Below are 27,331 nucleotides of genomic sequence, written 5' to 3' on the forward strand. Positions count from 1 at the left end.
CTGCACCATGGGGCTTTTCGAGCCTAAGCCTGAATACCTTGATACCCTTCCTTGCCCAATGCATCTAACCGAGCTTACAATCCAAACGTCCCTGTCCATCCTTCGGTAGGTGCTTATCGCTATCAGAGCTCCATCAATCACTTGAATCTGTGAGGTGATTGGCTCGAATCGACCAGGGAAAGCAAGCTTTCTAGCCGTCGCGTATCTTGGGACAGCAGCAAAGTGCAGTGCCGGTCCCGAAGGTCGATCCCTCCCAAAGAAATTTCATCGTCATCGTCAAGCAACATCAACCTCCACCGTCACGATAGCTCACGGCAAATCTCGCTCTTCCACGCAAGCCACCCATTTCAAAACACCTCTACACAACCACAATGGACGCGTATGTATAACCCCGCACGCACCTGCTGGAACCGCTGCAAAATCTGAGAAAGGGAATATCGGACTAAAGCGCATCTTTCTACAGTCTTACCAAGGCCGAGGAGACCCAGCTCCAGCAAAGGCTGCAAAAGCGCCAGGTCAAGGAGTTCATGAACGTATGTTGCACATCTTCCCAAATCAGCACCCTGGGCTGCAGTTGCGCTCTCATGTCGCAATCTCTCAGCTTGGAAAACAACGGCGCTGACGTCTACCCCTCATAGCTGTTCGGTAACCTCGTCGACCACTGCTTCACCTCCTGCATCGACGATTTCACCTCCAAGTCCCTTTCCTCCCGCGAAACCGGCTGTATCTCCCGCTGCGTTCAGAAGCAAATGTTCTCCCAGCAGCGCCTGAGCGAGCGCTTCCAGGAGCACAACGCCCAGATGACTGCCCAGATGCAGCAGAACCAGTAAACGCTCTGCCAACAGAAAAAGGTACTGGCCGTAAAAACCAATGAAGCATATTATCAATGAGAGAACAAACGAAAAATCCGAAATGGGAATGCTAGCGGCAGGCCAAAGGTCGGCTTGCACGCATGTGTAATACTATCCAGCACCACGACCAAGCTGGACGCTGTGGGATACGAATAACCACTGGAGTGGTTCGTAGACATGGCAAGAGAAACCGACGAGTGGCATTTCTACCATTTGATGTCGACACCCCATGAGGGAGGTTTCCTGTACAATACTTTCTCAAAAGGTTGAATAGAGGTGGTGGCATGGCATTTGCGGGTGTGACAGACACCAAATTTATGGCAATTGAAGAAATCCTACTCCATTCGTTTCACTGAGACGTGCTCCGACAGTCACAACCATAATGCTCGAGGCACGCACCAAAAGGGTGTTGTTCCCAGCTTGGGTATCCGCTGATTTAATTCTACACCAAATGAGATCCAGTGGTTGCTGGAAAATGTACACTTTCATCCTATACACATCAACGCCTGAGCCATGTTTTAATCTTGAATCCCCCCTTTCGTTCCCTGGGCTACGAGGCCGCTCATATCGTGACTGCTACTATTAATCCTCCTCTAGTTCTTCGTTCAATACATCCCTCACATCCTCCAGTTGCGACAGCACCTTGCTCTCGAGCAGGTTCTCTGGCTGTCCGTTATCGCCGGATGCGCCCGTCTTGGTGCTCTTCCACTCGACTTCGCGCTGGCCCAGTGGCAGGAGTCTGTCGCGGAGCAGCTTTCGGCTGGAAAGCCAGAAGTCGATGTTCTCCAGTAACGAAGCGGCATCCCATTGAACCTCGGGGATGTCTCTGTTGTTTGCAGTCCGCAGAGCGGCAATGACACGGGTCAAAAGTGCAAGTGAATGAACCTCAGATACTGATAGCAGGGTAACGTAGTGAGGCGCTTCCCTAGATGCGGTCCGGCTGGCCCCGGGAGCCTCAAAACGGTCGACGCTAGACTTAAGCAGGAGAGGGAATTGGTTCAGGACGTAGGCAAGTTCGGGGGCAACGGTTCCGCCCAGGGCTGTAAGCAGATTCAGCAGCAAAGGAAGTACGCCCTTTACCCAGATGCTATAGCATCGCTGTGGCCCGATGGCTTCTGAGAAGGGGGAGATGTTTCCACGGCGCATGAAATTTGTGATGCCAGCCGACGTTAAGTGGCTCAGCAAGCCGTCGCAAGCCATCTGTTCTGCCACCGCCGGGAGTGTCGAGAGCTCCAAGAGGAACAGCAAACTAAGCTCGCCGTAGATGGGGTCGTTGTTGACGGCAAGCTTGTCGGCCCATGAGAAGAGCGATGTTGCAGCATGCATGGCGTCATATGATGCCATGATGTTCAGAATCTGTGTCTGGCATTGGTCGATTGTCGGCATATTGAGACAAGCTTGCAGGATGGCGGTGAGGAGAGCCAAATCCTCGGGCGCTACGGCAGCCTCGGTATCGTGAACAAGAGCGACAAGAGTCCTGAACCCCTTGGCGACCACTCTATCCAGCAGATTCAAAATGGTTTGGGTGAGTGTGACGGAGAATCCCTCGCCGCCGTTCTTGGATGCTCCAAGACCCTTCTTCTCAGCTGCACTGTAAGCCCGCAGAGTGACGTAGATAGTCTTGAGCATGGTTCGGTAGTACGAGATAGATCCCGGATTAAACGGCTCCTCGACTCCGCTAACAATAGTGAAGAGCGTTCCGAGGACCTGGTTAACATCGTGGGATGAAATGGGACGACCGACAAGACGCTGAACGAGCAGAAGACTGAGGTCGGCACGCTCCTCGACAATGCGCATGAAAATGTTCTCGGGTCCTTGGTTTGATCGGTTCGCCTCAAGGCACTGTTGAGAGACCTGGAGCATCTGCTTGGCAATAGTCTCGTTCTCCGGAAGACTGCTGCTGAGTTCAAGTAACAAGAATTCCCAAGCGTGGAACAACGACTGCAAGAGTTAGCACAAACTTTCATAGCTGAAGAGAAACTCACAATTTGCGCGTCAACGAGGGACAGGTTTGCGTTAGCAATGCCCATTTCGTTGCAGAAACCGCTGTTGCGACGACCATGCCAGCTGGGGTCGAAGCTTAGCATTTCAGTAGCACTTTCCAGGTCGTAGAAGTAGCTTCTGCCAAGCTCACCAGGTCTCAGAGCCGTTCGCTTAAAGGCTTCCAGAGAGACTCCTGGGTATTTGCTGGTAAAGTTCTTCGCAAAGTTGGTGTGAAGGGAGTTGTTGTAGCTAGAGACTTCGACACCATCGCGCAGATAGTAGTCGAGGTCTGACACCAGGCTCTTCGCGAATACATCAGCGCCACCCATCTGACGCAAATGGTAGAGCTGCATGGCAAAGATCTCGGCAATGTAAGCAGCCATCTTTGCATCGATGGCAGCCTTGACGGCGTCCGTTTTGCTGGTGACTGTGAAGCTGTTAAGGTCCTTGACGTAAAGACGCAAAGAATCTAAGAAGGCTGAGTCCTTCTGCATGGTAAAAATAGTCCAGGGCCAGTGGTTCTGGGATGATGCTACAAAGTCTAGGATACGAAGCGCCTCCGCGATCTCCAGTTCCTTGATCTTTCTCAGCTTCGTGAACGCAGTGGCGAGGACGGAATTGGGGGCAGATGAAGCGTCCTTCTTGCCGCCCTTCAGAGCATCTCTGGGCGTCTTGCCAGTCAGCAGGCAGTTCGACAACCATGTTTGACGGTTTTGAACAATTGTCGAGAAGAACTTCCATGTGGTTTGCACGTCGCTGCTAACAAGGAAGGGTTTATCGAGCCTTGACAGCACCTGAATGAACGACCGAGACAACAGAGGACCAAGATATCCTAGAAGTGATGGAGGGTCGTCATTGGCTTTGGCTGCGCTCAGAACCAGCGCCTCGAGGAGCAGAAGAGCCGGTCGCCGGAATTGCTCGCATATGGCGCAGAGCCTCGCGAGAATCGACGATGTTTTGAAAAGATGATCCTCAAACCTTGCTGATGGTCGTTCGAGGTAGTTGGCCACACGCAGCAGCGTTGTAGTGAATTTGAGGGTCGAGATGAGTTGCTCTTGTGCGGAAGCTAGCCTGTCCTGATAGAGTGTTGAATCCGGGATGTGCAAACCGTTGACAAGTGTAGCCAGGAGCGGCTGGAACCGAAGAGAGCCAGTAGACGGCGAGAGGAAAGAATCAATGATGTAGGAAGCGGCAGGCTCCAAGCACACCGTCAGGGTCTGTGAGTTATCTTTGTTACCCATACCGTAAGTGTGAGAAATGATGCGGTCCATCACCGGAACCACATGGCGGATGAGCAGAGTTCGGTGTAGTTCTGAAGCAAACCGCCATGTTGACGAAGTCTCGAATACGTCCACAGCGGCTTGCGCGATGGCCAGGCTGACTTTGCCGAGCACCTTGTCTGCCACGCCAAGCCAGACGTTATTTGATACTTTCTGGCGACCAACTAGCTTGTTGCCCGACTTGCGCTGGACAGCACTGCTCTTGACGCTGTCAATGAGGCTGTCGAACAGGCGAACAGAAGAGAGGAGCAAGTCAAAGCGATGACCAACAAGATCCAGGTTGCCTGTGATCTTTGCCAGTTTACCAGCTTGAGCATCGGAGTTCAAAAGTCCGCAGCGGGCCAGGTAAGACCACACCCTAGTAGGGCACAAGGGCAGAATTGCATGCAAAAACTGGACGCAGGAGTTGAGTACTGTGATGCCCTGGCCATCAGTTGCCTTGTCGTCTTGCATGTAAACGTCCATGGTCTCGCACACAACAGCAACCAGATCCTTGTTGCCAGAAATGTGCTTGCCAATTTCTTCCAACAACTCCAATCCAGACTTAAGCGAATCGTCACCGCTGAGTCCCTGTTGCTCAGACTTGAGTACTTCAGCGCGAAGAAGAGTAGACAACAGAACGATAGTCTCCGCCGTTTCCTCTGGTTGGAAGCCATCTAGCTCGCTGCGGTAAATCTCGGGCGAGAGCTGTACCTCCAGTCTCTTGCCTAGTAGAGCGAGCGCTGAGTGCTCATATTCCATCAGAACAACTCGCCCCGTATCCGTGATAAAGCGTCCATAGGTTTCCGCAGGTATCCTGAATGAGTCATCGAGTCGAGTCCTCCTGTTCCATGCGGTCGCAGGTGTGAAGAGTGGGATATCCTCCAGGAGGCAGAAAGTGTTGGTGTTGTCTTCCTCTTGGGCCAACTCATATTCTTGGTAATCGTCAGGTAGGATAAAGGTAAGAGTAGGGGTTTTGCGTAAAAGATTGACCACAATGTCTGAACGACCATCGGCAACAGTGCAGTTTGCCAAAGCACGACAAATGTTGAGGAAGGGCAACAGCTCGAAAGGGTAGCGGCTTAGTGCTTGGTGGAAGTAATACTCCAGAGTAGTGGCATCTTGAAGTACTTCACCCAGAACATCGTTCGCGGGTGCAAGGACAGGCTTTGCCAAGTCCCAGTATTGTTGACCAGCCGACAGAACTGACAGAAGCGAGGTAACCGAGTCAGACTGGTATCCCACAAATGGGTAGGTAGCCTTCAGGAAATCAACAAAGGCAAGGCGTACCCTCGAGCTGATGAGCGGCGTGAAAGCGCCCTCACTCAAGCCACCGATAGCAAGCGCCATCTCGGAGACAATCTCATACGCCCGCCCATTGGATGTCACAGCTACTGCGAGCTGCTCCACAACCTGCATGTCCTTATCAAGGCCAGCGCCTGTCAGGAAGATGTCGAACGACTTGCCGTCGAGAGAGACGATACTACCGGCCGAAAGTCGACGACTAGGCGTAGGACGGATCAGCGCACCAGCTTCGAATGTCTCTTGGGAGCGCTGGTTCTGCAGAGCGTCTCGCTTTTCGATTCTTTCGTGATGCGAGACAAACATGCGGTGAACGATAACAGTCCAGGCAAAGATGACGGGGCTTTGACTTTCGCAATCGGCGTTTGCAGCCGCCAGGATTGCGTTGTGTACTGTCTCGAGGACAGATGGTGCAGTAATGTAAGGATCCTCGTCTCCGCGATACTCGGGTGTCTCCTCCGAGAGAGATTCGATGGATCTCGACGGGTTGAGCATTTTGAGCGAAATCGCAGTTATGAGCGATCTGAGGGGCATGATGAGTGAACCAATGCTCTCATTTGGCTGTTTGCTGTTAGCTTCGTTCCTTAAAGATAGGATCAGTAAACTTGCCGCAGTGATTCCGCTGAAGAAACCGTAGCCCTCCATAAGAGCGAACCATTGTCCAACAATCGCGCAGGGCACGAAAGCATCGCCGTTTCCATCCACGGCCTGGAAAACCACCGATAGAGCATGGACAGTTTCGGTCAGGACCGTCCGCACCCACTCCAACTCGAGTTCCTCAACCAGTAAGTTCTTGTCTTCCAGTACGGAGCCCAAGCCCTCCGCCAGTCTTCCAGCGGAATCTGTCACGAATTGGAGGTAGGTTGTGAGTAGGTCAGCCAGGTATTTGGGGCGATCGGTCGCGGCAAGCAGTCTCGGAGGTGTTGATGGCGCATCGCCAGTCGTTATCTGGGTCGAAGGTTGCGTGTAGAGGAGGTTTTCGTGAACCAAATCGGCTGTCATCAGGAAATTGCGACGTTCAGCGAGGTACGTCTGGAAGATGCGCTGTCGCCTCGTATCGTCCTTCTCGAATTCAGCCCAGATGGCTTCGGCATCCAGCGCCGCACCAGAAAGCGGGACCAGGGATGAAGATTGAACATTAGCAATTCCGGCGGCTTCCTGCAAGTTGACCGCGTCTTGTGTAGAGAGAGGGCCTGTGAGGTGGCTCGCTGGACGGGACTGGAACTCGACAACGGTCGCTCGAAGCGCGGCGACAAGGTTGACTTTGGCATTCTTGCTCAACCATTGCGCATCCTCCTTAATGACCTTGATATCAAATTTGTCATTTGGCGTGGGGGTAACGTGGATGGCGGCGGTCTTGGTCTCGAATTCGGTCTTTGTGGAATCGCTTGGCGGCGCAAAGGCGGTGGCCGGGTCTTTGATGAGGGATCGCACGTATTCGTCTTGCAAAAACTGTATCACAGCTTTGGTTTTTCGTCGCGTGTCGTCCTTGTCGGCTAGAGCAGCAGCGACGAGCTTCCAGGAGCTGATGCGATGTCAGTTGCTGGGCATCGACAAAGTCAACAAATAGCACGGCTACCCACATGATGATGTTGTCTCCATTCAGACATTCCTCCAAAGGAGGAAAATACAGACGGTCCGCCACATTCGCCATTGCCGCAGAGGTCGATTGGGCGAAGCGATCAGGATCCAGTCTGCATCAGGCGAGGCTGCGATGAGCTATGTTGCCTGGGATGCGAGAGAGAAAGCAAGTCGACGCGCTTGTATACTTGGACCCGCGAATGCTTTTGCAGCCTTTCTGATGGTGGTTGGCTGGAGCTCAACTTTTGTGGGAGCTCCAATTCCTGGGTTTTTCCGACAGATGAGTCTAGCCTTTCCCGGATTAGCGCTCCCCAGTACACGCGGTACGTACCGAAAGCTCAATGAAAGAGCTGTTCAGTTTGGTCAACTTTCTCATTTTCACAGCTTTCTGAGGTTCAAACTTACAGAATGACTCAGAACAATTGTCATTTCATCCTCGCAATGCCCCATCACTATGTAATTGAAATATAAGCAATTAGGAGTGGTTGAAAGCCCAAGTGCAGAGTCTGGGGATTACCTGTGTGACCAAATAGGTAGCCCCGGGGGGACCGGGATGCGATAGCGGCGGGGCAATCTATCAGCGCTTGCCTCCGGCACCGCGACGCACTGTCTTCTACCGCCAGTCTGCTGGTAGACGCACAGTAAGGTTTAAGCTCCGATATACGGTACTATCTTCCTTCCTTAACCGCCTTTTCATTTGTACTGCAAACCGTCCCGTTGACTCACTTCAGTCAATCTACACTCACAACTACCGGCATTTCCAACTACTGGTACAAGACTCCTCGAGGGAGAACGACCACGAGCTCCCAATTGACCCATTTTTCCGAGGCTTGAGTGCGTTTCCAAGATGCCGTCTCTCGATATTATCGATCACTCACCCCACCACCCGGACCCGTCGCCACCGATCCCGACGGCATCTAACTTGATTCTCATCGACAACTACGACTCTTTCACCTGGAACGTCTACCAGTACCTGGTTCTCGAAGGCGCAAACGTCACCGTCTTCAGAAATGACAAGATCACGCTCCCTGAGTTGATTGACAAGAAGCCAACTCAATTGATCATCAGCCCTGGACCTGGACATCCCGAGACCGACTCTGGCGTTAGTCGAGATGCCATTAAGCACTTTGCCGGCAAGATCCCCATTTTTGGAGTTTGCATGGGTCAGCAGTGCATTTTCGATGTCTACGGAGGAGAGGTTGGGTCCGCAGGAGAATGGCTTCACGGCAAGACGTCTCCTCTGACACATGATGCCAAGGGTGTGTACGCTGGCCTGCGCCAAGGTCTCCCGGTCACCAGGTACCACTCGCTCGCTGGCACTCGTATTACTCTGCCGAGTTGCCTCGAAGTCACTTCCTGGGTTGCCACGGCAGACGGCTCACCGGGCATTATTCAAGGTGTTCGACACAAGGAGTACACGATCGAGGGTGTTCAGTTCCATCCCGAGAGCATTCTTACCGCTGATGGTCGTACCATGCTTCGAAACTTCCTGCAGCTTCAGGGCGGCACTTGGGAGGAGAACGAGAGGCTTAAGAAGGGCTCCGCTGCGAGTGGTGAGTCCAAGGTGGTGGCCTCCGCGCCAGCGAAGAAAAACAACATCTTGCAGCAGATCTACGCCCACAGGAAAGCATCCGTTGCCGCTCAAAAGTTGATTCCCTCGCAAAGACCCGCTGATCTCCAAGCAGCCTACGACTTGAATGCCGCTCCGCCTCAGGTCTCTTTCGTCGACCGCTTGCGCCAGACCCCGTTCGATGTTTCCCTCATGGCAGAGATCAAGAGAGCCTCGCCTTCTAAGGGTATCTTTGACATTAACATCAACGCTCCTACGCAGGCAAAGCAGTATGCTCTTGCCGGCGCCAGCGTCATCTCCGTCCTTACCGAGCCAGAGTGGTTCAAGGGAAGCATCGAGGATCTTCGTGCCGTCAGACAAGTATTGAACGGCATGCCCAACAGACCAGCTATCCTTCGCAAAGAGTTCATCTTTGAGGAATACCAGATTCTTGAGGCAAGACTGGCCGGTGCCGACACCGTGCTTCTAATTGTCAAGATGCTGGAGACGGAGTTGCTGAAGAGGTTATACAAGTACTCCCTGTCATTGGGCATGGAGCCGCTTGTGGAGGTGCAAAACGCCGAGGAGATGACTACTGCACTGGAGCTGGGCGCCAAGGCCATTGGTGTCAACAACCGCAACTTGGAGAGCTTCGAAGTCGATATGAACACAACGAGCAGGCTGAGGAGTATGGTGTCTGAGAACACCATAATCTGTGCCCTCAGCGGTATCAACAGCCACAAGGACGTTCAAATGTGCAAGAATGACGGCATCAACGCCATTCTCGTTGGCGAGGCTATTGTCAGAGCCCCTGACACCACCAAGTTCATCAGAGAGCTGTGCTCCGGCTCAGACGCCGAGCCCGAGCCGTCCAAGACTCAACCTCTGTTTGTCAAGATCTGCGGCACGAGGACACCAGAGGCTGCTTTGGAGGCTGTGAAGTCTGGTGCTGACTTTGTCGGAATCTGCCTGGTTCCTGGTGCCAAGCGCTGCATATCTGATGAGACAGCCGGGGCAATTTCAGAGGCGGTCCACTCATATACGCCTGCAGCGACCCGGCAAGAGTCACGGATACCCACAAAGTCTGCAACAGACTACTACACTGCGTCGGTCTCCAGACTATCAAGCTCTCGCCCGCTGCTCGCGGGTATCTTCCAAAACCAACCACTGGACGAGGTCTTGGAGAAGCAGAAGCGCTTCAACTTGGACATTGTACAGCTCCACGGAAATGAGCCTATCGAGTGGGCAAACCTCATTCCCGTCCCCGTCATCCGCGCGTTCAAGCCCAGTTCGATTGGTCTTGGTCTCCGCGGCTATCACACCATCCCATTGCTCGACTCTGGTGCGGGCTCTGGTAAGCTTCTCGGCGTCTCTAGCGTCAAGGAAATTTTGGCGAAGGACCCTGAGCTGCAGGTCATCCTGGCGGGTGGTTTGAACCCAGACAACGTGATCGAGGCGGTCAAGGCAGTTGGAGAGTTTGGTGATCGTATCGTCGGCGTCGACGTGAGCAGCGGTGTTGAGGAGGACGGCAAGCAGAGCCTGGACAAGATCAGAACATTCATCAAGAATGCGAAGGGCTTCAGGTAGAAGGTGAATGGTCATGAACAAGAAAAGTGATGAACAATAGACAGCTACGTCTCGCAAGAAAACATCATGCCCCATCATCGTCTCATCATCACCAAACTGGAAGTTATACTCAACAACCACCTTCCAAGTGCTGGTTCGTGCCTACTTATTTCTCTTCCTGGTTGCTCCCACTCAGCCTTCTTTTGGAGATAAATAGTCTGCCCAGCTTGAACAGTGATTTTCTTTTCTTCCCTTCCATCGCGAGAAGATCATATCTGCACAGCGAGGACACAGTGAGATCGGCGATATTCCAACAACATCAGAACGAACCGTCCCAAGAAAAGCAACCACATACCTAGCCCGGAAGATAACGATGGTGGCAGGTATCTTCAAGGACAGGGTTCTCGCGGCCGCTGGCAAAAACGAGCACGAGGTTGAGAAACTCCAGACATGGACCCAGATGCGGAAGGGACGGTTCTCGCTTGACATGGACGACTCGGTAACGCACCTTCTCTGTACGGATGAACAATTCAAAAACAGGAACAGGAACAAGAGGAGTACGTCTCAGATTTTCATATCACTCTCCGTAGCCTCTTAGCCTGGGCCTTTCCTGTTCAGGGTGGCGAACTGTCCACGTTTGGGTAGAGTACTAACGACTGTGTTTTGCGTTTCCAGTTCAAGAAGCCATACAGAAAAACAATGACAAAGAAAAGAAGATCAAGATCAAGATCGTCCATGTCGATTGGTTCACCTTCTCCTGCACTCGCAACAAGAAGCTGCGCGAATGCGACTATGACTTCAAAGCCATCAAACGCAGAGAAGATATCAAGCTCAGGAAGCGGAAAGAAGAGGAGGCCAGGATTCGGAATGCTATGGTTGGCCAGGATTGGATCAACCCTGGTAAGTACATCACTGACGAGTCGACCAGTTTCCCCATGAGGTTCCGACATTGACATCTCTAGACCTCTACTGCGTCTTTTCGGACAAGTACCACTTCCGATACGAGATCCAGCTCTTTCGCGACACCGAGGACGAGTATGGCGCCGTGCATGAGAAGTACGAGCTCTACGTTAGTTTTCACAAGCCAGCACCCCGTCGCCACGCAAAAGCATGCTAACTCCTTACTATTTCATCAGCTCTTCGAGTCCCATGCAGAGCCCCGTCTCTACTGGTTTGGAGCTAGGTTGTACCAGAAGAAGGACGACGGCGTCTGGCGCTTCCGTGCCATCGAACGCACCAGCGCCACCTGCGGAGTCTTCAAGACCGAGTTCGAGCACTTCAAGAACTTCTTCGAAATCAAGACCAAATACCGCTGGTGTGATCGAGTGCTGAAGGCTGGCACTGGGGAGAAAACGGACTTCAGCTACACGCCCCCGGTAAGGATGGCTCTTTCTTTTTACTGATACCATCGTGCCAAATATCCTGTGCTGAGTGGTTTGCTAACAGGGGAATCTCAGACTCGAGGCAAGCCTGTCGGAGGCATCCTGACCCCAGGCCTCACCTTCGACAAGTGCGTCAAGCGCAACATTGAGACCCGCCTTCTCTTTGCCGACCTCTTCGGCGACGAGCTCCCCGCCAACATCCAGATCGACGTCGCTATGACAGAGCTCCTCAACGAGATCATCAACAAGGCTTGCGCCGCTCGTTGCGAGGGTCTCTGCGATGCCTTTCATGAGATGTGGGCGACTGAGATACCGGCCCCTGCTCTGAGAGAGAAACCTATCGAAAACGCCGACGCCGAAGAAGAGGTATTGGGCAACACGATCAGCGCTCACTCGGATAGCATGTCGCAGCTGAGCATTGAAGACATTGACGAACGCCTTGATAGCATGCAGGAATGCGAGATGGAGGATGTGACGGCTCCCTCCTTGGACAAAGACGAGTGGTGGCCAACCGACGCTGCCCTCTCCGAGGGTCTCACCATGCAGGATTGGTGAAAGGGACACATGGAAGGAGTGATCTACATACACTACCCAAAAGATGATTTTCAGGGGCATATGGATGGCGACCAGGTTAGATGCATGCTGAACAATTTTGGAGGGGGAAACACAACGAGACATCGGGAGCGAGAAATCTGCTTTTTTTGCATTTGAGAAACACCAAGCTCAAAACTTTCATAGATCTAGAAGGCACAGCGCCCTTCGATTTCACTTTCTTCAATAGACCAATCTCGCATTCTTTTGATAACGCTTATGCAACCCTTTCCAGCCCGTTCCCCCAAGCGCCTCTCGGAACCCAGCGAAAATCCACACAAGTTCCCCTTCTTCTTCAGGGGCAACTATCAAAACCTCAACTTGGGCATGACAAAGACCAACAGCACCAGCGCGACCATGAGGCCGTACACCCACGCGTACAGCATCATCCTTCCCCACCAGCCCTTCCCCTCCGTCATCCGGCGCAGCGTGCCCATGCGCCGGCTCGCCGCGTCCATCCCGCGCTCCGTCTTTTCCATGCCCTCGCCCGCGCGCGAGAGCACGTTCTTGTCCTGCTCCAGCGTGCTCGAGAAGCGCTGCGACGACGCCTTGAGCGCGCCCGCCATCTTTAGGATCGACTCGGACAGCGCGTCCTGCTCCTGGCGCTGCCGGTCCAGCAGCGCCTCCGCGGTCGCCGTCGACGCTGCGCCTGTTGAAGCGGTGGATTTCAGGGTGTTGCTGCGCCGCTGGGCGAAGAGGGCTGCGCGCGCTGTGGATGTTGCCGTTGCCGTGCCCATCGACGTCGCTGTTTCCGGTTCTGCGGCGGCGGTGGTGTTGGCGGCGCCGCGCGGGCGTAGGGTCTGTGACGTTGTCGTTGGTGTTGATGTTGACTCCGGCGCCGGTGCGTGTGCTGGTGCCGCTGCTGCTGCTCCCAACGGCGGCGCGAGGTCCGGGATGTCCTCCGCGGAGTCGTCGTCTCCCGTGTCTTCGGTGGGTATGTCCGTGGACCGCGAGTTCGTGCTCTCACTGGGCGTGGGGATGATCTCGCCGAGGATGTCCTCGCCGTCGGAGCTGTACTCGTCGTCGTCCTCGTGCAGCTGCTCCAGGTCGTGCATGCGGTCCACCAGCCTCTCGAGCAGCTCGCGCTTGCGGTTGAGGTCGGCCTGCATGTCCTGCCTGCGCGCGAGGAGCTTGACGTGGAGAGCCTCCTGCTCGACGCGGGTCAAGAGGCTGCGTGCGTATTCCAGATTCTGTACGGGTTTCCGCAAGTCAGTCGCTTGCGTGCGAGGATTGCCCCTCGAGTAGAGGAGGGGGCCAAAAGAGAGACACTCACCGAGTTTAGCCTCGCCCTCTCGAACTCGCTCGCGCGCAACCTCCTTTCGCGATCGTGGTCCGCGTGCAGGATCGTCTGGTCGAGGCGGCGGAGCAGCTGGCTCAGTTCCGCGACGCCGCGCTCTGGGGGCGCGGGCGCCGACGTCGACGATGACAGCCGCGCCATGGTTCACTTGCGTATGTTGCACTTCCTGTTTCTCGTCACTCGTAATCGTATCTTTCTTTTACTCGTATCCTGCGGGAATGGCGGCTGTAGGGGCGGGCGAAAACGGTTTTGACAGGGTGTCTGAAGCTGATGATGTCGTTGGAGGGGGGTCCAGCCACGGTGGCTGAAGCTCTATCGCATTGCGGTCGCGCACGGGCCATAAGTAAAGTGCAGAATCCCATGTCGCTGAGGATTCACATGCGTGAGTCTTCTTCTGCCCATGCAACTCAGCGACGAACCTACTTGTCCGTTCTAGCCACACACTCTTGGGGACCGGGCAAACTATCCTAACGATTTGGATCTCTCGTCGGCGGGTGATAGGTCTCATGAAATCAACTACGCCTCAAGCAGCGCGTCTTCGACTCGTAAGAACAGACACGTGAAACGCCGTCAGCTGATCACTTTTTCTCGTGTAAGCTCTGTCCCCGTCCCCGTCTTACACGAGACCAGCCGATGTGAATGATACTCTGCTGCTGCCTCCTTCGTGTCGTGGATCTTACTCAGGCATCCCATACACAATGTCCTTTGTCTAAGACGATGTGCGTGAGATCATCCGAAGCTTTGGTTTTGATTGTGATGCCTTGCATGCCGCATCATCACAGGACGTCAGTGCCGTAGGAGTAGACCTGTTCGTCCAAGAAATGGGCAAGTCCGAGCTTAACCACGCTCCCTCGCCATCTGATGCGAATACAGCAGTAGATGGAGGCGTGTGGATAGGCAGAAAGGAGCATGAGTGATCAACCTCGTCTGGACTATCTGTTGCCGGATGAGGCGCTTCACTTCTTCTGCGCCTGTGGAAGGTTAATGTGACTCAGATTGCTGCAACACCAAAACAGATCAAGGTGGCCACTAGTCAAAGGCGACTATGGTGTGCAGCAAGTTATGTGAATTGCAGGCGTTTCAACATCAGCTTTTATCTCCGACTAATGTTGCTGTGCCACTCCCACGAAGACGAACACCACAATGTTGCCGTTGAGGCCAATTTTCACCCATGTCTTAGCAGCCGTCATTTCAAGGCGCAGTCAGGTCTTCTCCATCCTCAATGCTAAGGAAAGAGAAGATCTTGCATGGGTTGCGTTTCCATTTCACCTTCAGCTGGCATAGCCTTCAGGTACCATTGCCACTCACCACAGGTTGACGCCCAAACTCACGGAGCCAGGTCCGAATGAGCCCAAGATGCCTGAACTTTAGTTAAGTTACAGTGGCCTTCGAGGAAGAATTTTACCACGCAAGTAATTTCAGCCGCAGCTTCATGAGTTGCGGTGATCCAGGTCCGCTTAGTCAAGACCTCTCACGTAGATGATTTGCTGAGTCAACTCGTGCAATGGACGTTCCGAAAAAGTGCGGAGCACTACCTTTGGGCCCTGACTTACAGCCAAGGCAGCTGAGGTAGTTGGGGTGCCTTCGGTCTACAGATCCAATTCTACTGGACGTATCTTGCAAGATGTCAACTTGCCTTTACCAACGCTGGTGTTTTGTCTAGAAAAATCGTACTGCCAAGCCGCCCACTGTCACATGAGAGAACATTGACAAGCAGTCTTGAGAAACAGGCTTCAACCTTTCTTGAAAGCGCCGATCCTTCGTACAGGCCCACGTCAAGCTGCCATCGCCCCAACAGTGGTTCAAAAAATCATGGCAACAAGGACACAATGATTTGCAATGTCGGCGATGCTGGAGTCCGTTATCACTGCCTTGCGCATGGCATGTGGCCAACTCACAGAGTCCCGACTACTCCGAGCATCCACACCTGCGCAAGTTGCGCATCGCAAGATGTCAGCATCGTGGCAGGTCGTGCGCGCATGATGTGAACGGTGGTGGCTATGCCCTCCTTCTTCTTCCCTCTACCCCGCGTTTGTTTTCAGGTATAACCGGTTCCTGGGTGGGTTTCCTACTGCCTATCATGGAAGGGAAGTTGTCATTGTGCGTTGGCGTTCGTGTGAGTGCATGGCTGCCATTCCATTCAGCCCTGCAGACACGGGAGAAATCCTCCGTTTCAGCAGTTAGCCTGTTTCACTTCCTGCAGCTGTATTGCAGATTCGTGTAGAACGATTTCTCTCTCAATCGTAGTTTTGCTGGCAGCGTCAGAGAATTGTGACGACAAGAAAGAGCGCTTGCTATTGGGTGCGACGGGGCGAATTGGCGACTAGATGACGAGGCTCTACCGCTCTGCGCCACATCTTATTCGGCTGACCGGCCGAAATGTGCGCCCCGGGAGAACGTCATGGCAAAGTGATGCTGGAGGCAACTTTTCCCTCCGCAAATCCAAGTTGGAAGGACTTACACGAGGCCTAGCTGCGTGGTGAAGCAACATACAACCCGACGAGGGGAAGTTGCTGTGCGTCCCTGCATGATGAAAAAAGTTGGTGCTAATTATGGAAACGGGATGAACCCGGTATTGGCTGGAGCAGCTCGTTGACGGCATGATGAAGGGTCTTCGCAATGGTACGTATCTTGTGGCGTGGTATCAACTAATAAAGTGGTGGCCGTGGGCGGCAGAAGCCGATATTGGACGGGAGGGCGGGAGGTGACAGCAGCCAGGAAGAGCATCGGGGCAAAACTCAAAAGAGCCCTTGAGGCCGTTGACATAAACTTGGCGGGGACGGTGGCATCGTCGTCGAAGCCGGAGGTGCACGACGTCATTGGGTAGCTGTGGGGGGGAGCCTTCAAGTGAGTGGAACATCTGGCAAGGAAGATACCCGTGGGATACCGCGCGGGTGGCTGGGAGATTCTTCTAGCGGTAAGTAGCAGCAGGGTATCGGGAAGCCACCAGGACACTGGACCCGCCAGTCCCTGAAGACGGAGCTGGGAGGCTAGCTGACTGGTTGGACCGATGGATGTTCGGCAAGATCCAGCATCTAGGCTCTGTGGAGGTTGGAAAGGTTGGACTGGGATGATTTTGGGTTGCGCTGCCTCGCTGCGTACGCGAGGTCAATTAGCGAGCGGTGACTCACACCTGTTCGAGTTGTCCGAGGGTTCAATATTCGTTCCTTCTCTGTCTTCAATGGTTTCCGGACATAGGAGCAAATTCCCAAACACTGCCAAAGCTGTCAGATCGGCCTTTAGTTGAAAAGTGCCTTGGCCATTTGGTCAAACTGCTCGATACTGCTCGATACTGCAGGCCAGGAGAGGCGCGTCCAGGGCCGAAAGGCTAGACTCTTCCCGCCGCAGGTGAGCGCTGCAGGCGAATGCTTGGAAGTGGCATGGTGTCTGGCCACGGCAAACCTGCGTAGAGCGATCGGCCGAGGTACGAATACTGCCTGGCTTTCAGAACCGAATTCCCGTGCTCCAAAAACGCGATGGAAATTTCAGAACGAGACAATACCACGTCGGGCAGGGCCGAAGGGAAGGGCGTCGGAAGTAAAGAGTTTGGTCCCTGAGGTTGCATTGCACCGTACAGATGTAGACGCGGGCGTCAGGTAGAGCACAGAAAACCCGAAGAACCTGCGACTGCGACTTCAGGTCGGTACCTCTGCCCTACGGGGGGCGCCATGCTGCACTAGACGGCTTGTATTGGATTGCCGGCGGGCCTGACGGTGTCGACTTTGTGCGAGGCCCTGGTGTTCCAGCAAGACCAACGACGTCGGTCGAGGATGGCTGCAAGGTGTGGCGGCGGAATCGGTACAGCTCCATCCGGCAGGAGGCTTAGCTCGGCGCTGGAGGAAAGATCGACGGCGGCTTTTGCCAATTCAGAAGTCGGGGCTCGGGCTAGGCCAGGGAACAGACTGCGACCTGAGGTCAAATCAGGACTTGAAGGTCCTGATCAGGAGTAGGAGGAACCGAAGACAGAAATAAATGATGTAGTGATGTGATGATTGTAGCATCGGACGGGCAGAGCTGGGCAAAGCAAAGCAAGTCTGAGCCTGGATGTTGTGAGAGGCGGGCGTCGCGAGGTCCACCGGCCGAAAGCGGGCAGTATCCAGGCTGTGGAATGGGATACCGGGCTCCAGTCCGAGATACGGGAGGTCAAACAAAGAAATCTGATCAGATCAGGCCGTCCGTGGGAGCCCGGTGGGTGAGACGGCTGTGTGAGACAACTGGGAGCTGCCGGTTGGTGGTGAATCAAGGCAATGGCGTCGGAGGAGGAATTCGACGTCGTTGGATGGGGAATGGGAATGTCCCGCGGCGTCAACATTCGACGCTGCGGCCGTGTCGTCGGGGCAAGGTAATTTTTGACGTTGGAGAGTTTAATATCACGGTTGTCGGCTGGCGTGATAGTGCGGACGTTGCGTGCCACTGTTCATCAGCGGGCTTGCTTTTTCCTGTTCAATTGGCAATGTGAAAAGCACGCATTACTGAGTAGAGGAATTGGTCGAGAAGGAACGAGAGCCCGGGGTGCGTCTGTCAGTTGCCGTTGGATTGGACGAGACGGGCCGGAGGAGCAGGTGCCAATGCAGGTACCTCGGCGGCGCACTTGCATTTCGAAGTAAGTACCTACTTCTCACCTTCCTTCCATTCCGTAGGTAGGTTACATGTATGTAGGTACCTACCTACCTTATCTTAGACAAGCAGATGCAGTGCCTGCCTGACGCTTGCTGCCGGGTGGTAGGTAGGTAGGTACCTAGTCCTCACCTCAGGTTTCCCGCCTGATCAAGGCTCGCCAGCCAGCACTTTTCGTTTCGCGGGATGTGGATGTGGTTGTAGCCCGGCCGGACGGGAAATTGGGGGAGGAAATGAGTGAGCATGGTGATGTCGAGTGCGTGTTTGTTTTGCTTTTTGTAAAATTGTTTATTGTTATTATTGACCACTGACCACCAGTGTTTTGATCCTTCGGGTTTGTTGCTGCAGGCGGCAGTGTCTGTTTTGAGCGCCCAAGCTCCATTTCGAGGTCCAACCTGTTCACCCGCGAACCACTGGGACTGGGACCAACGGGCAATAACCATGGATGAACCATCGCCAGCCACTGCATGGAGGCTGCGGCTAGGAGGGGCAGCCCAGGCTTGACTCGCGAGACTTTCAACGACAGCGGGAGACCTGTCGGAGAAGGCTGAAGAGGGGAAGAGGGGCCTTGCCAGCGTCTGCTTCTGCTGCTCCAAGGCGTCGATATAATTAGGATTGCAGGAAGCACTGCACTCGCTGCACCCGCTCAAGGAGTGAGTGTTCAGCGTCGTTGGCAGCTGCAGTGTATTTGTACCGTGATATCGACCTTCCATGGATAAGGTAGCTGTCAGCAGGCCACCCACCACCACCACCACCACCACAGCCGCAGTACCCGTGGGAGCCCCCGGGTGCCGTGTGTTTGGCCACACCTTATTCTGCTTCCTTGCCGTGCCGCGTGTGAAATCTCTGCCCGCTCATGTGTTCTGCCAGGAGGTATCCGTACTGCTGCAATTTTTGGAGGATCAATGTTTTTGATTCAAGTGAAAACCCCCAGCGGGGAGGGAAGAGACAGGCTCCACTGCTCTTGTGGTCACCCGAGAGGCCCAGGTACCTAGGTAAGTCGTCCAGTCTCATTTTGCCGTGAGGTACCTACCTAAGATACCTTCCCTCTTCTTCCCTCGCTCCCCCAGCATTCACTTGATCCTTCCTGGCGGCGCCCCACTGAGCCAAAATAATCCAAGCACACTCCCACCAGTGACACTGGACTGACCACACTCATCAGGCCCGGCAGCGGTGCAGCAGCATTTCAACGTCCCACGTCCCACGTCCCACGTAACTGCGCATCAGTAGCGGGCAGTAGCACCTTCTGTCCGCTGCACGCCTCGGGTCTCGACTCGTCGCTCTCTCCACCCGCCAGAGGGCCTGGGCTCTTGGAGACGACGATTCCTGCGGTAAAAGGGAAGGGCAAGACGGAAACCTGCCCTGCCCTCTCTCTCTACCCTCCAGGAGTCCAGGGCTATCTCTCTGCCGCCAGTCCCGTTCCCACTCCCGCTCCCACTCTCCGTCCGTTTGCTGCTGTTTGCTCCCATTGGGAATCTGGGATTGAAATGCTCCACGACGAACGCTGTTTTTCCAGAGCCAAAGATTGGGATTGGCTCGGTACTGCGCCCACCCCTCGTGCTCATCCTCATCCTCGTCTTCGGCCCTCGTCGGGGTGGACGCTGGGACTGCCCTACCAGACCACCTGACTGACTATAACCCTGACGACGGGCGGTAACCCTGTATCTTCAAGGGCCTTGGGGTCATTCATCCCGTATTATCGCCTGCGTCTGTTTCTCGCTTCTGTGGCTGCTCCGTACTGTTGCTGCTGCTGCTGCTGCTACCACTACCGATGACTTGCCGTGCAGACATGGGTTTTCCTTTCTGCTGTGCTCTGGATATCTATCGTTTTGTGGCTGTGATTATTGGTGGTGCTTGGGGTCTCGAGCTCATCCCGCATCATGGACAACACGACGACGTACATGTTGCCTCGCATGGCATGGCATCATGGAGCGAACAACAGACGAGGACTGGCAATCCAGAGTATCCATTCGTAGGTAGGTAATCAGGTACCTAAGGTATGGAGAACTGGATCCGGCATTGCACAACCCTCCCGCCTTACTCACCTGCTCTCCATCCCGCCTTGCCGACTTGGGCCGTCTGCCTTGGAGTGCCTGTAACCTTGCGCAGTAGTAGACGTGCTAGTAGGCAAAAAGCTACCTGACCGGCGGGCTTTAATCAAAATAAAAAAATAAAGAAAGAGTCTGGATTCATCACCACTGACGACAGCCGTCAATGGCATGGCACACTCATACATCGATGGATACTTCGTACAGACCACCCACCCACAGTGACTGAGACTGACTGACGGACTGCACACCACCACCACCACCACCACCACCACCCCATTGACATTCATTTTGCCTTGCCGTGCATTGCCTCAACGCATCTCTCCCAAAAACCCATGGAAGTCAGCATCCAGCAGCACAAGACCATAGTATCCCCCGACCTCAAGGCACCTTACGCACACACGCACCTGCGCCCGGGCTGCCTGGACCTGGGACCTTGACTTGAACTGGCGGGGACCTGGACCTGGACCTGGACTTGGACCTGGACCATCTGCCCTGCACTTGCACTTGCACCTGCGCCTGCACCTGTTCCTCACTGGCTGGCTTGCTGGCTTGCTTGGGCACTCACTTGTACCAGCAACCTAGCACCACCACCACCACCACCACAACCATTGCTCCCACCAGCGGCAACAAGCACCTACCTGCATACCCCCCTCCGTCTCCCACTCCCCATACCTACCTTACCACCTGGACCTCTCGTCTGCTTCGACCTCCTCTTACCTTTTACCTCACCTTACTCACCTTCCCACTCGCTTACCTTACCGTACCGGACCTGTACCTGAACTCCTGCCTTTTACCCCTTCTTCTCGACCTCGTCCCAAACTCTCTCCCAAAACCCACAGCGTCTGTCTTGTTTTACCATTCTTGCCGACGATTCTATTCCACGGGGACACCAACCTGTGCTTCGCGCGCGTTGATCGGAAACGTCACTCGCTTTCATCATTGTCTGTCGTTGAAATCCCACTAACGTACAGCTCTTGTCTTACCGACACCCGCCGATACAACACCTTACCCCCCCAAGACCAGCTCCGCATCATCGTCGCCTACCACTTACTGTCTTTGGCCAGCCCTGCCCAAAAACACCTGGGACTGTTACCTACTTTACCTCTTCGCGGACGCTCCTTCGTCATTCGCTCCCACCTCACCCTCTGCTCCAGTTCATGGCCAGCATTTCCTCCATGACACCGACACCACGGTAGACCAGGAAAACAGGAAACCACGCCGAAATACATACATTCGCTGGAGCGCTTCATTCGACAAAGAAAACCACTCGCGCGCCAAAAGAACAACCCCACGCCCAATTACCGCCTGCGCGTCGCATCCAATCCTAGCGCATGCTCACACCCAATACCTTCCCAGCAACCTAACCCAGTGCAAAACACCACCAAGCGACCAGGCGAGCCGACCGACCGACCATATCCCCAGACGAAACTGGCTGCATCGACTTTGCCCCCGATCGCTCTCGCTCAATTTCCCCTTCGTTTTCGGTCGCCAGACGCCCCGCCCATCTCTATTCCCCGCGAACTGCAATCCCGACGCTGGCTACTACACGATAATCGAGCTCCCACCATCTGCGTCCCGTCATTGCGATGACGTCCGCCGCTCTTCCCCCAAACCAGGCCTTCCAGCCCTCGACCGGCACCTCGACCGCGACCGCCGGACCTGCGACCCCAAACAAGAGAGACTTGAAGTCGTGGTGGAAGGGCTTCAAGCTGCCTTCAAAACACCAGGAACACCATGGTAGACACCCTTCTACTTTCGCATCGAAACACTCGCCCCCAGCACAACCCCTCTTCAGTGAAGATGTCGACGACCAAATTGATACGTCGCCCGTCCCGCTCGATTTTGTCCTGCTGTTACAAGACAGGCACGTTATCGAGCCGGTCGACCCTCTTCCGCCCAGAATCGTCGCTTCAAGTGATGCGACAGCTCCCACTACCACCACTACCACCACCACTAGCCGGGTGGATGTGCTGAACAGGATGTCCCTGTCCGTCACTCAGCCTGTGCGCCAGTGTGCCAAGCGGATCCGCGCAGCTATGACTACCTCCTTTACTTCAAGAGCTAAACGAAATACAGCAGAAACTCGACCTCACGGCATCTTTGGTGTCCCTCTCCGCCAGAGCATCACATATGCCAACGTCGCAATCTCACTCGTCGATGAGAACGGAAAGAGCTACATTTATGGCTACGTACCGATTGTCGTCGCCAAGTGTGGCGTATTCTTGAAGGAGAAGGGTGAGTTTGCGCAACCCAAGTCGGGCCAGTCTTCATACTCACCTTCATTGCAGCTACGACTGTGGAGGGCATCTTCCGTCTCAGTGGCTCTGAGAAGCGCATCAAGGAGCTGAAACAAATCTTTGATTCCCCCGATCGTTACGGCAAGGGCTTGGTTTGGGATAACTACACCGTCCATGATGCCGCCAACGTTCTTCGACGATACCTCAACGACCTCCCAGAGCCAGTCGTCCCGCTGGATTTGTACGAGAAGTTCAGAGAGCCTTTGCGAGGTTCTACCAGGCAAGCGGCCGGCGACGCTGACGGCCCGCAATTCGTGGAGAACTTTGACGAGCAAGCTGCGATTGCCAAGTACCAGAAACTCATCACGGAACTGCCACCACTGAACCGCCAGTTATTGCTTTACATTTTGGATCTGTTGGCTGTGTTTGCCGCTAAGTCGGAGGAGAACAGGATGAACTCTCAGAACCTCGCCGCCATCTTCCAGCCCGGCATGTTGTCGCATCCACAGCACGCAATGGCACCCGAGGAATACCGTCTGAACCAGCATGTCCTCATATTCTTGATTGAGAACCAGGATCACTTCTTGATCGGCATGCAGGGCACGGCCACCGACGAGAAGACAAAGCAGTTGATTGAAAAGGGTACACCCCCACCTGCGGCTGGACCAGTCACCCCCAACCCGAACAGAAAGGCCTCGGGCTTGGGAAGGTCTGCTTCTAACGCGAGCGCAGGTGCTGAGAGTGTGAGGAGAGATGGGATGCTGCGTAGGAACCGATCGACGTCCTCGCGACACTCGCACCACGACGGCTCGACGACGCCGAACAGTCCTGCGCTCGCGCCGACTCCGAACAGCGGTCTCGGTAGAAGCAACACCGTCCCGTCCAAGAAGTCTCCCGCTCTTCAGGGCGGAAGGTTCAGGCGCGATGCATCGCCGATCCCTGGATCGTCCCCTAGGATTCCGTCAACGACCGAGGAGCTTGCTGAGGTACCCGACCAGTCCCCTTCGGCCTCCACTATTTCGCCTGCGCCCGCCGCGATCGGAACTTCCACATTGGCTCCCAATGCTGCCGGGAATGCAGGAAGGAGCCAGGAAAGGCTACTTGACCCACACGAGGCTACGACTCCCGTCAAAGAGAGAACGCTGCCCAGCATCTTCCAAAGATCCCCCACCGGGGAGGGCGAGAAACGGCAGCCGAACAAGCTGAAGAAGAAGCGGATACCCGGAAGTTTGAACCCTAGCGCGCAAAGTTCCGCCGCGTCTTTAGGTACGCATTCTGCTGCTGTTTCGCCAAGCGTTGAAGCCCCGAACCCTTTGGAGCAGGTGGGAGGACCGATCCCTGAGCATGATGCCCTTCCCATCAGACAGCAACCCAATGCAGGTGACACACCCTCGGAACCTACTCCGCGCGCCTCCCAAGTCCCCTCAACCAACACACTGCATGTTGAGCAAACCCTGAAGGCCAAGAAGTCGCCACCAACCTCGCTTCATTCATCTTTTAACGAAGGTTCTGACATTGATCAGACTGAGGAGTCCATCATGACGACGTCGGCAGAGGCGATAGAGCAGGAAAAGGAGAAGAAGAGAAGGTGGAGGCTTTCTCGCCAAAGAAAGGACGACGGTCACCCCGGCATCACGTCGCCCCGTCTGGCATTTGGTTCTAACGATAACGCCGATGTCAGTGTTACTTCCATCGGTAGTGGAGGCTACAAGCCCCGCAAGAGTTTTACTGGTGAGAGCTCTGAGCAAGGCATGCACAACTCTGAAAGCAACGAATCTGGCAGGGATAGGGACGGCAAGGACGAATCCAAGGGCCCGATCGGTTGGATTAGGAACAAATACCGTGAGGCCAAGGAGAGCGCCGCCGAGAAGCGAAACAAGTCACCCCCAGCAGATCGGCAGTCGTCTTTGGGCGGCTCTAGCATCATGTCTGGTCGAGGCAAGAGCTTGGATATCCGAAGAGAGCCGGAGGAGAAGGTTCAGCACCCTGCTCTGCCTTCTTCGCCGCCTCAAGGGCCTACAGCTCACCCGCAGGCAGCACCGGCCCAGGCCCCTCAGCCTCAGTCAGCCCAGTCTCCCGTCCAGCAAGCGACACAACCAGCGGCTGCCCCAACCCAGGCCCCGGCCCCGGCCCCTCCCTCGCAGCCCGCTCCGGCACAAGCCACACAAGCAACAGAACCGCCGGCTAAGGCCGAATAACCGCGGTAGTTATGACGACATTCGAATATCGAACATGATGCGCATGGGGGTGTTTTGGCAAAGTCTGGGGATTACTTGGTATCTTTGGACATGATGAGACACGTTCAGGGTTTGAAAGAGCAAACAGAGGTGTAGACGGAAAACTCTCTCTTCCAGAGGTTCACCTTGATATCATATGGTGGCACGTTTGTGAATCATAGTGTATGGAGTTGTATTCTGTGGCTTGGTGTCAGCGAAGCATTGCCCACGGGCTCGCTCGCCTCATGAAGGGATCATTGTCAAGTAGGCGTTGTCGAGTGAAGGCGGGTCGCCTAACGTTCATGGGATTACGTACGTATTCATGGTCTAGGAAAAGAAAAGACTTTTGCATTTCAAATACGTTTGACGATGTGAAGTGTGATGGGAAGGACTCTTGGCGTCGGCGGGGGCCTATCGACTTTGTGGACGCGTTTGCACGAATGAGACAGACACCGCAGCCGGCATCTCTTTGAACGATAACTTTCATAAGCTGACTTTTGCGTGCTTGTATCCACAAACAATTCGTGAGGCTAAGAAGCCGTATGATTACAGATATATTTACAGTCTCCGATCTAGCGATCTAGCGAGCTTCTTTGCGTTCCAAGCAGGCAACGCGAATCCAATATATCTGAATCCATGCCGTGCGTTGTATTGGTATAAGAGTTTTGGAAAATCAACGCTTTTCTTCTTCTATTCTTGTCACTGTTTTTTCTCACGACTTTGTGGTATACAGCCCCGTGTCCCAGACGACGAGCTTCCCGCGCCTCCGGGAGTCTTCGTTGAAGAAGCCGTTCCAGCCCTGCCAGACGCGCTTCGGGGCGACGCCGAGGTGCTTGCCGGCGCCGCGGAGGAAGAAGTCGGCGAGCCAGGGCTCGATGCCCTGGAAGCCGACGATGTAGCGGGGGATCTGCTCTGCCGTGGCCGCTGTCGTCGAGGATGATGTTGGCCAGAGCTCGGTGGACATGAAGAGCTGGGGGTCGTCGTAGAAGCGGTCTGCCTCGTCGCGGTAGTTGAGGCGTTCCGGGGAGTTGGGCGCGGTGTGGAGGGGCGGTTCGCAGGTGAGGGCGCGCGCGCGGAGGGAGGGGTGGTGGAGGTGGGAGCGCCAGGGGGTGGTGTGGCAGGGGGTGAGGAAGAGGGCGAAGAGCTCGTCTGGGGCCGTGGTGTTGTGGACGAGGGATGTGGCTGCCGTGGGTGAGGATGCCGGGTTCTGGCGGGCGTAGATTTTGCGGAGGTAGGCGAGGACGGTCAGGGGCGCGGGCTGGTGGAGGAGGGTGAGGAAGAAGGCGAGGAGGGCGTGGAGGGCGAGGGCGAGGGTGAGGAGCCTCTTGCGGCGGAGACGCGGTTTGGGAAGGGGAGTTTTTGCGGTCGGTGGTGGGGGCGGGATCGTGAAGAAGGAGGCCAGGGGCGCGGCGGCGAGGACGTGGAGGATGGGGAGGAGGGGATAGATGAAGCGGACCTCCTTGTGGGAGATGAGGGAGAGGGCGGCTATCATGACGTAGACGGTCCAGGAGAGGGTTTTGAGGGTCTGGTTGCGGAGCTTGGAGGGTGTCGAGGGGGGTCTGTAGAGGGAGAGGAGGACGAAGGGGAGGTAGGCGATGGAGAGGAGGGGGAGGCCCTGGGAGAGGTAGTAGTGCCAGTCGTTGCGGCCGTAGAAGACGGCGAGGGACTGGGAGATGTTGAAGTAGAGGAATTTGTACGGCGGGAAGGTCCACTCGCCGAAGTAGAGACGGTCGGAGGCGAGGGAGAGAGTGAGGGCGACGGCGCCGCAGAGGAGGGCCTCGCGAAGGAGGATGAGGACGGTCGAGGGGGTGAGGACGGAGCGGGCGAAGAGAGGCCGGGTGAGTGTTGCGAGAACGATGGTGGCCCAGATGAGGACGTTGGTTGGGCGGAGCAAGACGGCGACGGCGGCGAGCAGGATCGAGAGACGGAGGTTCGTGAGCGTTCCTGGGGTGTTGAGTATGGAGCCGCCGGACGGCTTTGGGTTCTCCTTTGTGAGCTTGGGCTCGCCGAGGAGTTCCCAGGGGAAGTAGTTCAGGGCGGCGCTGGTCAGAGTGGTCTCGAGGGAGTTCGAGAACGTCCTGGTTGAGCAGTACCACTGGAACGGGCTGAACATGCTCATGAAGAGCTGCGAGATGTGTGAGCATGAGGTCTCTCGGGTGTTGTGTGGTGAGGCAGTGTTAGTGAGACTGAGACTTACAGCGAACCATGAGACGGAGCTGTCAGCGCCGTAGATCTTGACGGCGAGTTGCCAGGTGTACCAGTCACCGGCGGCAGCGAAGACGGCCTGGGTGGCCTTTGGGGCGGCGAGGAGCAGCCATGATCGCGCGGCGACTGGGAGAGGTCTACCTACGAGGTCTGCGATGGTGTAGACTCCGGCGAAGAGAGCGGGATGGAGGGAGGAGCGGAGCTGGTACTTCCATTCCTGAGTGCAGTGTCAGTACCCACTCGTCGGCAAAGAAAGATACAAGCAAAGATGGGGGTTGCTTTTCATGATGATAGTTGAATATGACAATTACAAATTCTAATTGCAACTCAACAACCCACGCTTCGCGAGAGAAACGGAGAGACGAGGGGGAAAAATGAAAAACTCACCCATGTAATCCATGCACCGCTTCCCTCACCAAAGGCCATGCGCCATGCGGGCTCGAGGGCCTGGAAGTACTCGTCGGGCTGGAAGAAGGTGAGGACCCACCAGGCGTTGAGCAGACGGATGACGAGGAGGTGCCGGAAGACGGAGGGCTTGTTGTGCTCGTTACGAACTGCCATTAGGAGTTCGGGGCGGGGCGAGGAGCCGACGGAAGCCATTGTGGATACGCGCTTGGCACGGTGCTGGAGCGGTGTTTGCTGAG

At 55.1% G+C, this 27,331-nt stretch overlaps 7 protein-coding genes across 7 annotated transcripts; 4 read left to right on the plus strand and 3 right to left on the minus strand.

The window, feature by feature from the left end:
• Positions 1–371: 371 nt before the first annotated feature.
• TIM9 (Mitochondrial import inner membrane translocase subunit TIM9) lies at positions 372–830 on the plus strand (the record flags this gene model as incomplete). Its single annotated transcript, XM_037316739.1, has 3 exons — positions 372–379; positions 464–533; positions 639–830. 3 exons carry the CDS (start codon positions 372–374, stop codon positions 828–830), a joined length of 270 nt encoding a protein of 89 aa, XP_037185374.1.
• A 603-nt stretch (positions 831–1,433) lies between these two features.
• On the minus strand, positions 1,434–7,049 carry NUP188 (Nucleoporin NUP188; the record flags this gene model as incomplete). Its single annotated transcript, XM_037316740.1, has 3 exons — positions 1,434–2,792; positions 2,837–6,920; positions 6,979–7,049. The coding sequence occupies 3 exons, from the start codon at positions 7,047–7,049 to the stop codon at positions 1,434–1,436; spliced, it is 5,514 nt and encodes a 1,837-aa protein (XP_037184489.1).
• A 774-nt stretch (positions 7,050–7,823) lies between these two features.
• trp-1 (Multifunctional tryptophan biosynthesis protein) lies at positions 7,824–10,112 on the plus strand (the record flags this gene model as incomplete). Its single annotated transcript, XM_037316741.1, has 1 exon — positions 7,824–10,112. The coding sequence occupies one exon, from the start codon at positions 7,824–7,826 to the stop codon at positions 10,110–10,112; it is 2,289 nt and encodes a 762-aa protein (XP_037184490.1).
• Positions 10,113–10,464: 352 nt separating this feature from the next.
• Positions 10,465–12,028, plus strand: CGCA056_v001482 (uncharacterized protein; the record flags this gene model as incomplete). The annotated part of the gene is made up of 5 exons (XM_037316742.1): positions 10,465–10,648; positions 10,767–10,991; positions 11,054–11,160; positions 11,228–11,467; positions 11,549–12,028. The coding sequence occupies 5 exons, from the start codon at positions 10,465–10,467 to the stop codon at positions 12,026–12,028; spliced, it is 1,236 nt and encodes a 411-aa protein (XP_037184491.1).
• A 344-nt stretch (positions 12,029–12,372) lies between these two features.
• CGCA056_v001483 (uncharacterized protein) lies at positions 12,373–13,502 on the minus strand (the record flags this gene model as incomplete). Its single annotated transcript, XM_037316743.1, has 2 exons — positions 12,373–13,254; positions 13,338–13,502. 2 exons carry the CDS (start codon positions 13,500–13,502, stop codon positions 12,373–12,375), a joined length of 1,047 nt encoding a protein of 348 aa, XP_037184492.1.
• An 8,113-nt stretch (positions 13,503–21,615) lies between these two features.
• On the plus strand, positions 21,616–24,464 carry rga5 (Rho-GTPase-activating protein 5; the record flags this gene model as incomplete). Its single annotated transcript, XM_037316744.1, has 2 exons — positions 21,616–22,264; positions 22,318–24,464. 2 exons carry the CDS (start codon positions 21,616–21,618, stop codon positions 24,462–24,464), a joined length of 2,796 nt encoding a protein of 931 aa, XP_037184485.1.
• A 730-nt stretch (positions 24,465–25,194) lies between these two features.
• GPI10 (GPI mannosyltransferase 3) lies at positions 25,195–27,287 on the minus strand (the record flags this gene model as incomplete). The annotated part of the gene is made up of 3 exons (XM_037316745.1): positions 25,195–26,607; positions 26,680–26,904; positions 27,075–27,287. The coding sequence occupies 3 exons, from the start codon at positions 27,285–27,287 to the stop codon at positions 25,195–25,197; spliced, it is 1,851 nt and encodes a 616-aa protein (XP_037184486.1).
• Between the last annotated feature and the right edge of the window lie 44 nt (positions 27,288–27,331).

The sequence above is a fragment of the Colletotrichum aenigma genome (assembly GCF_013390185.1).
Source record: "Colletotrichum aenigma strain Cg56 chromosome Unknown KSG_Cg56_contig01, whole genome shotgun sequence".
NCBI lineage: Eukaryota > Fungi > Ascomycota > Sordariomycetes > Glomerellales > Glomerellaceae > Colletotrichum > Colletotrichum aenigma.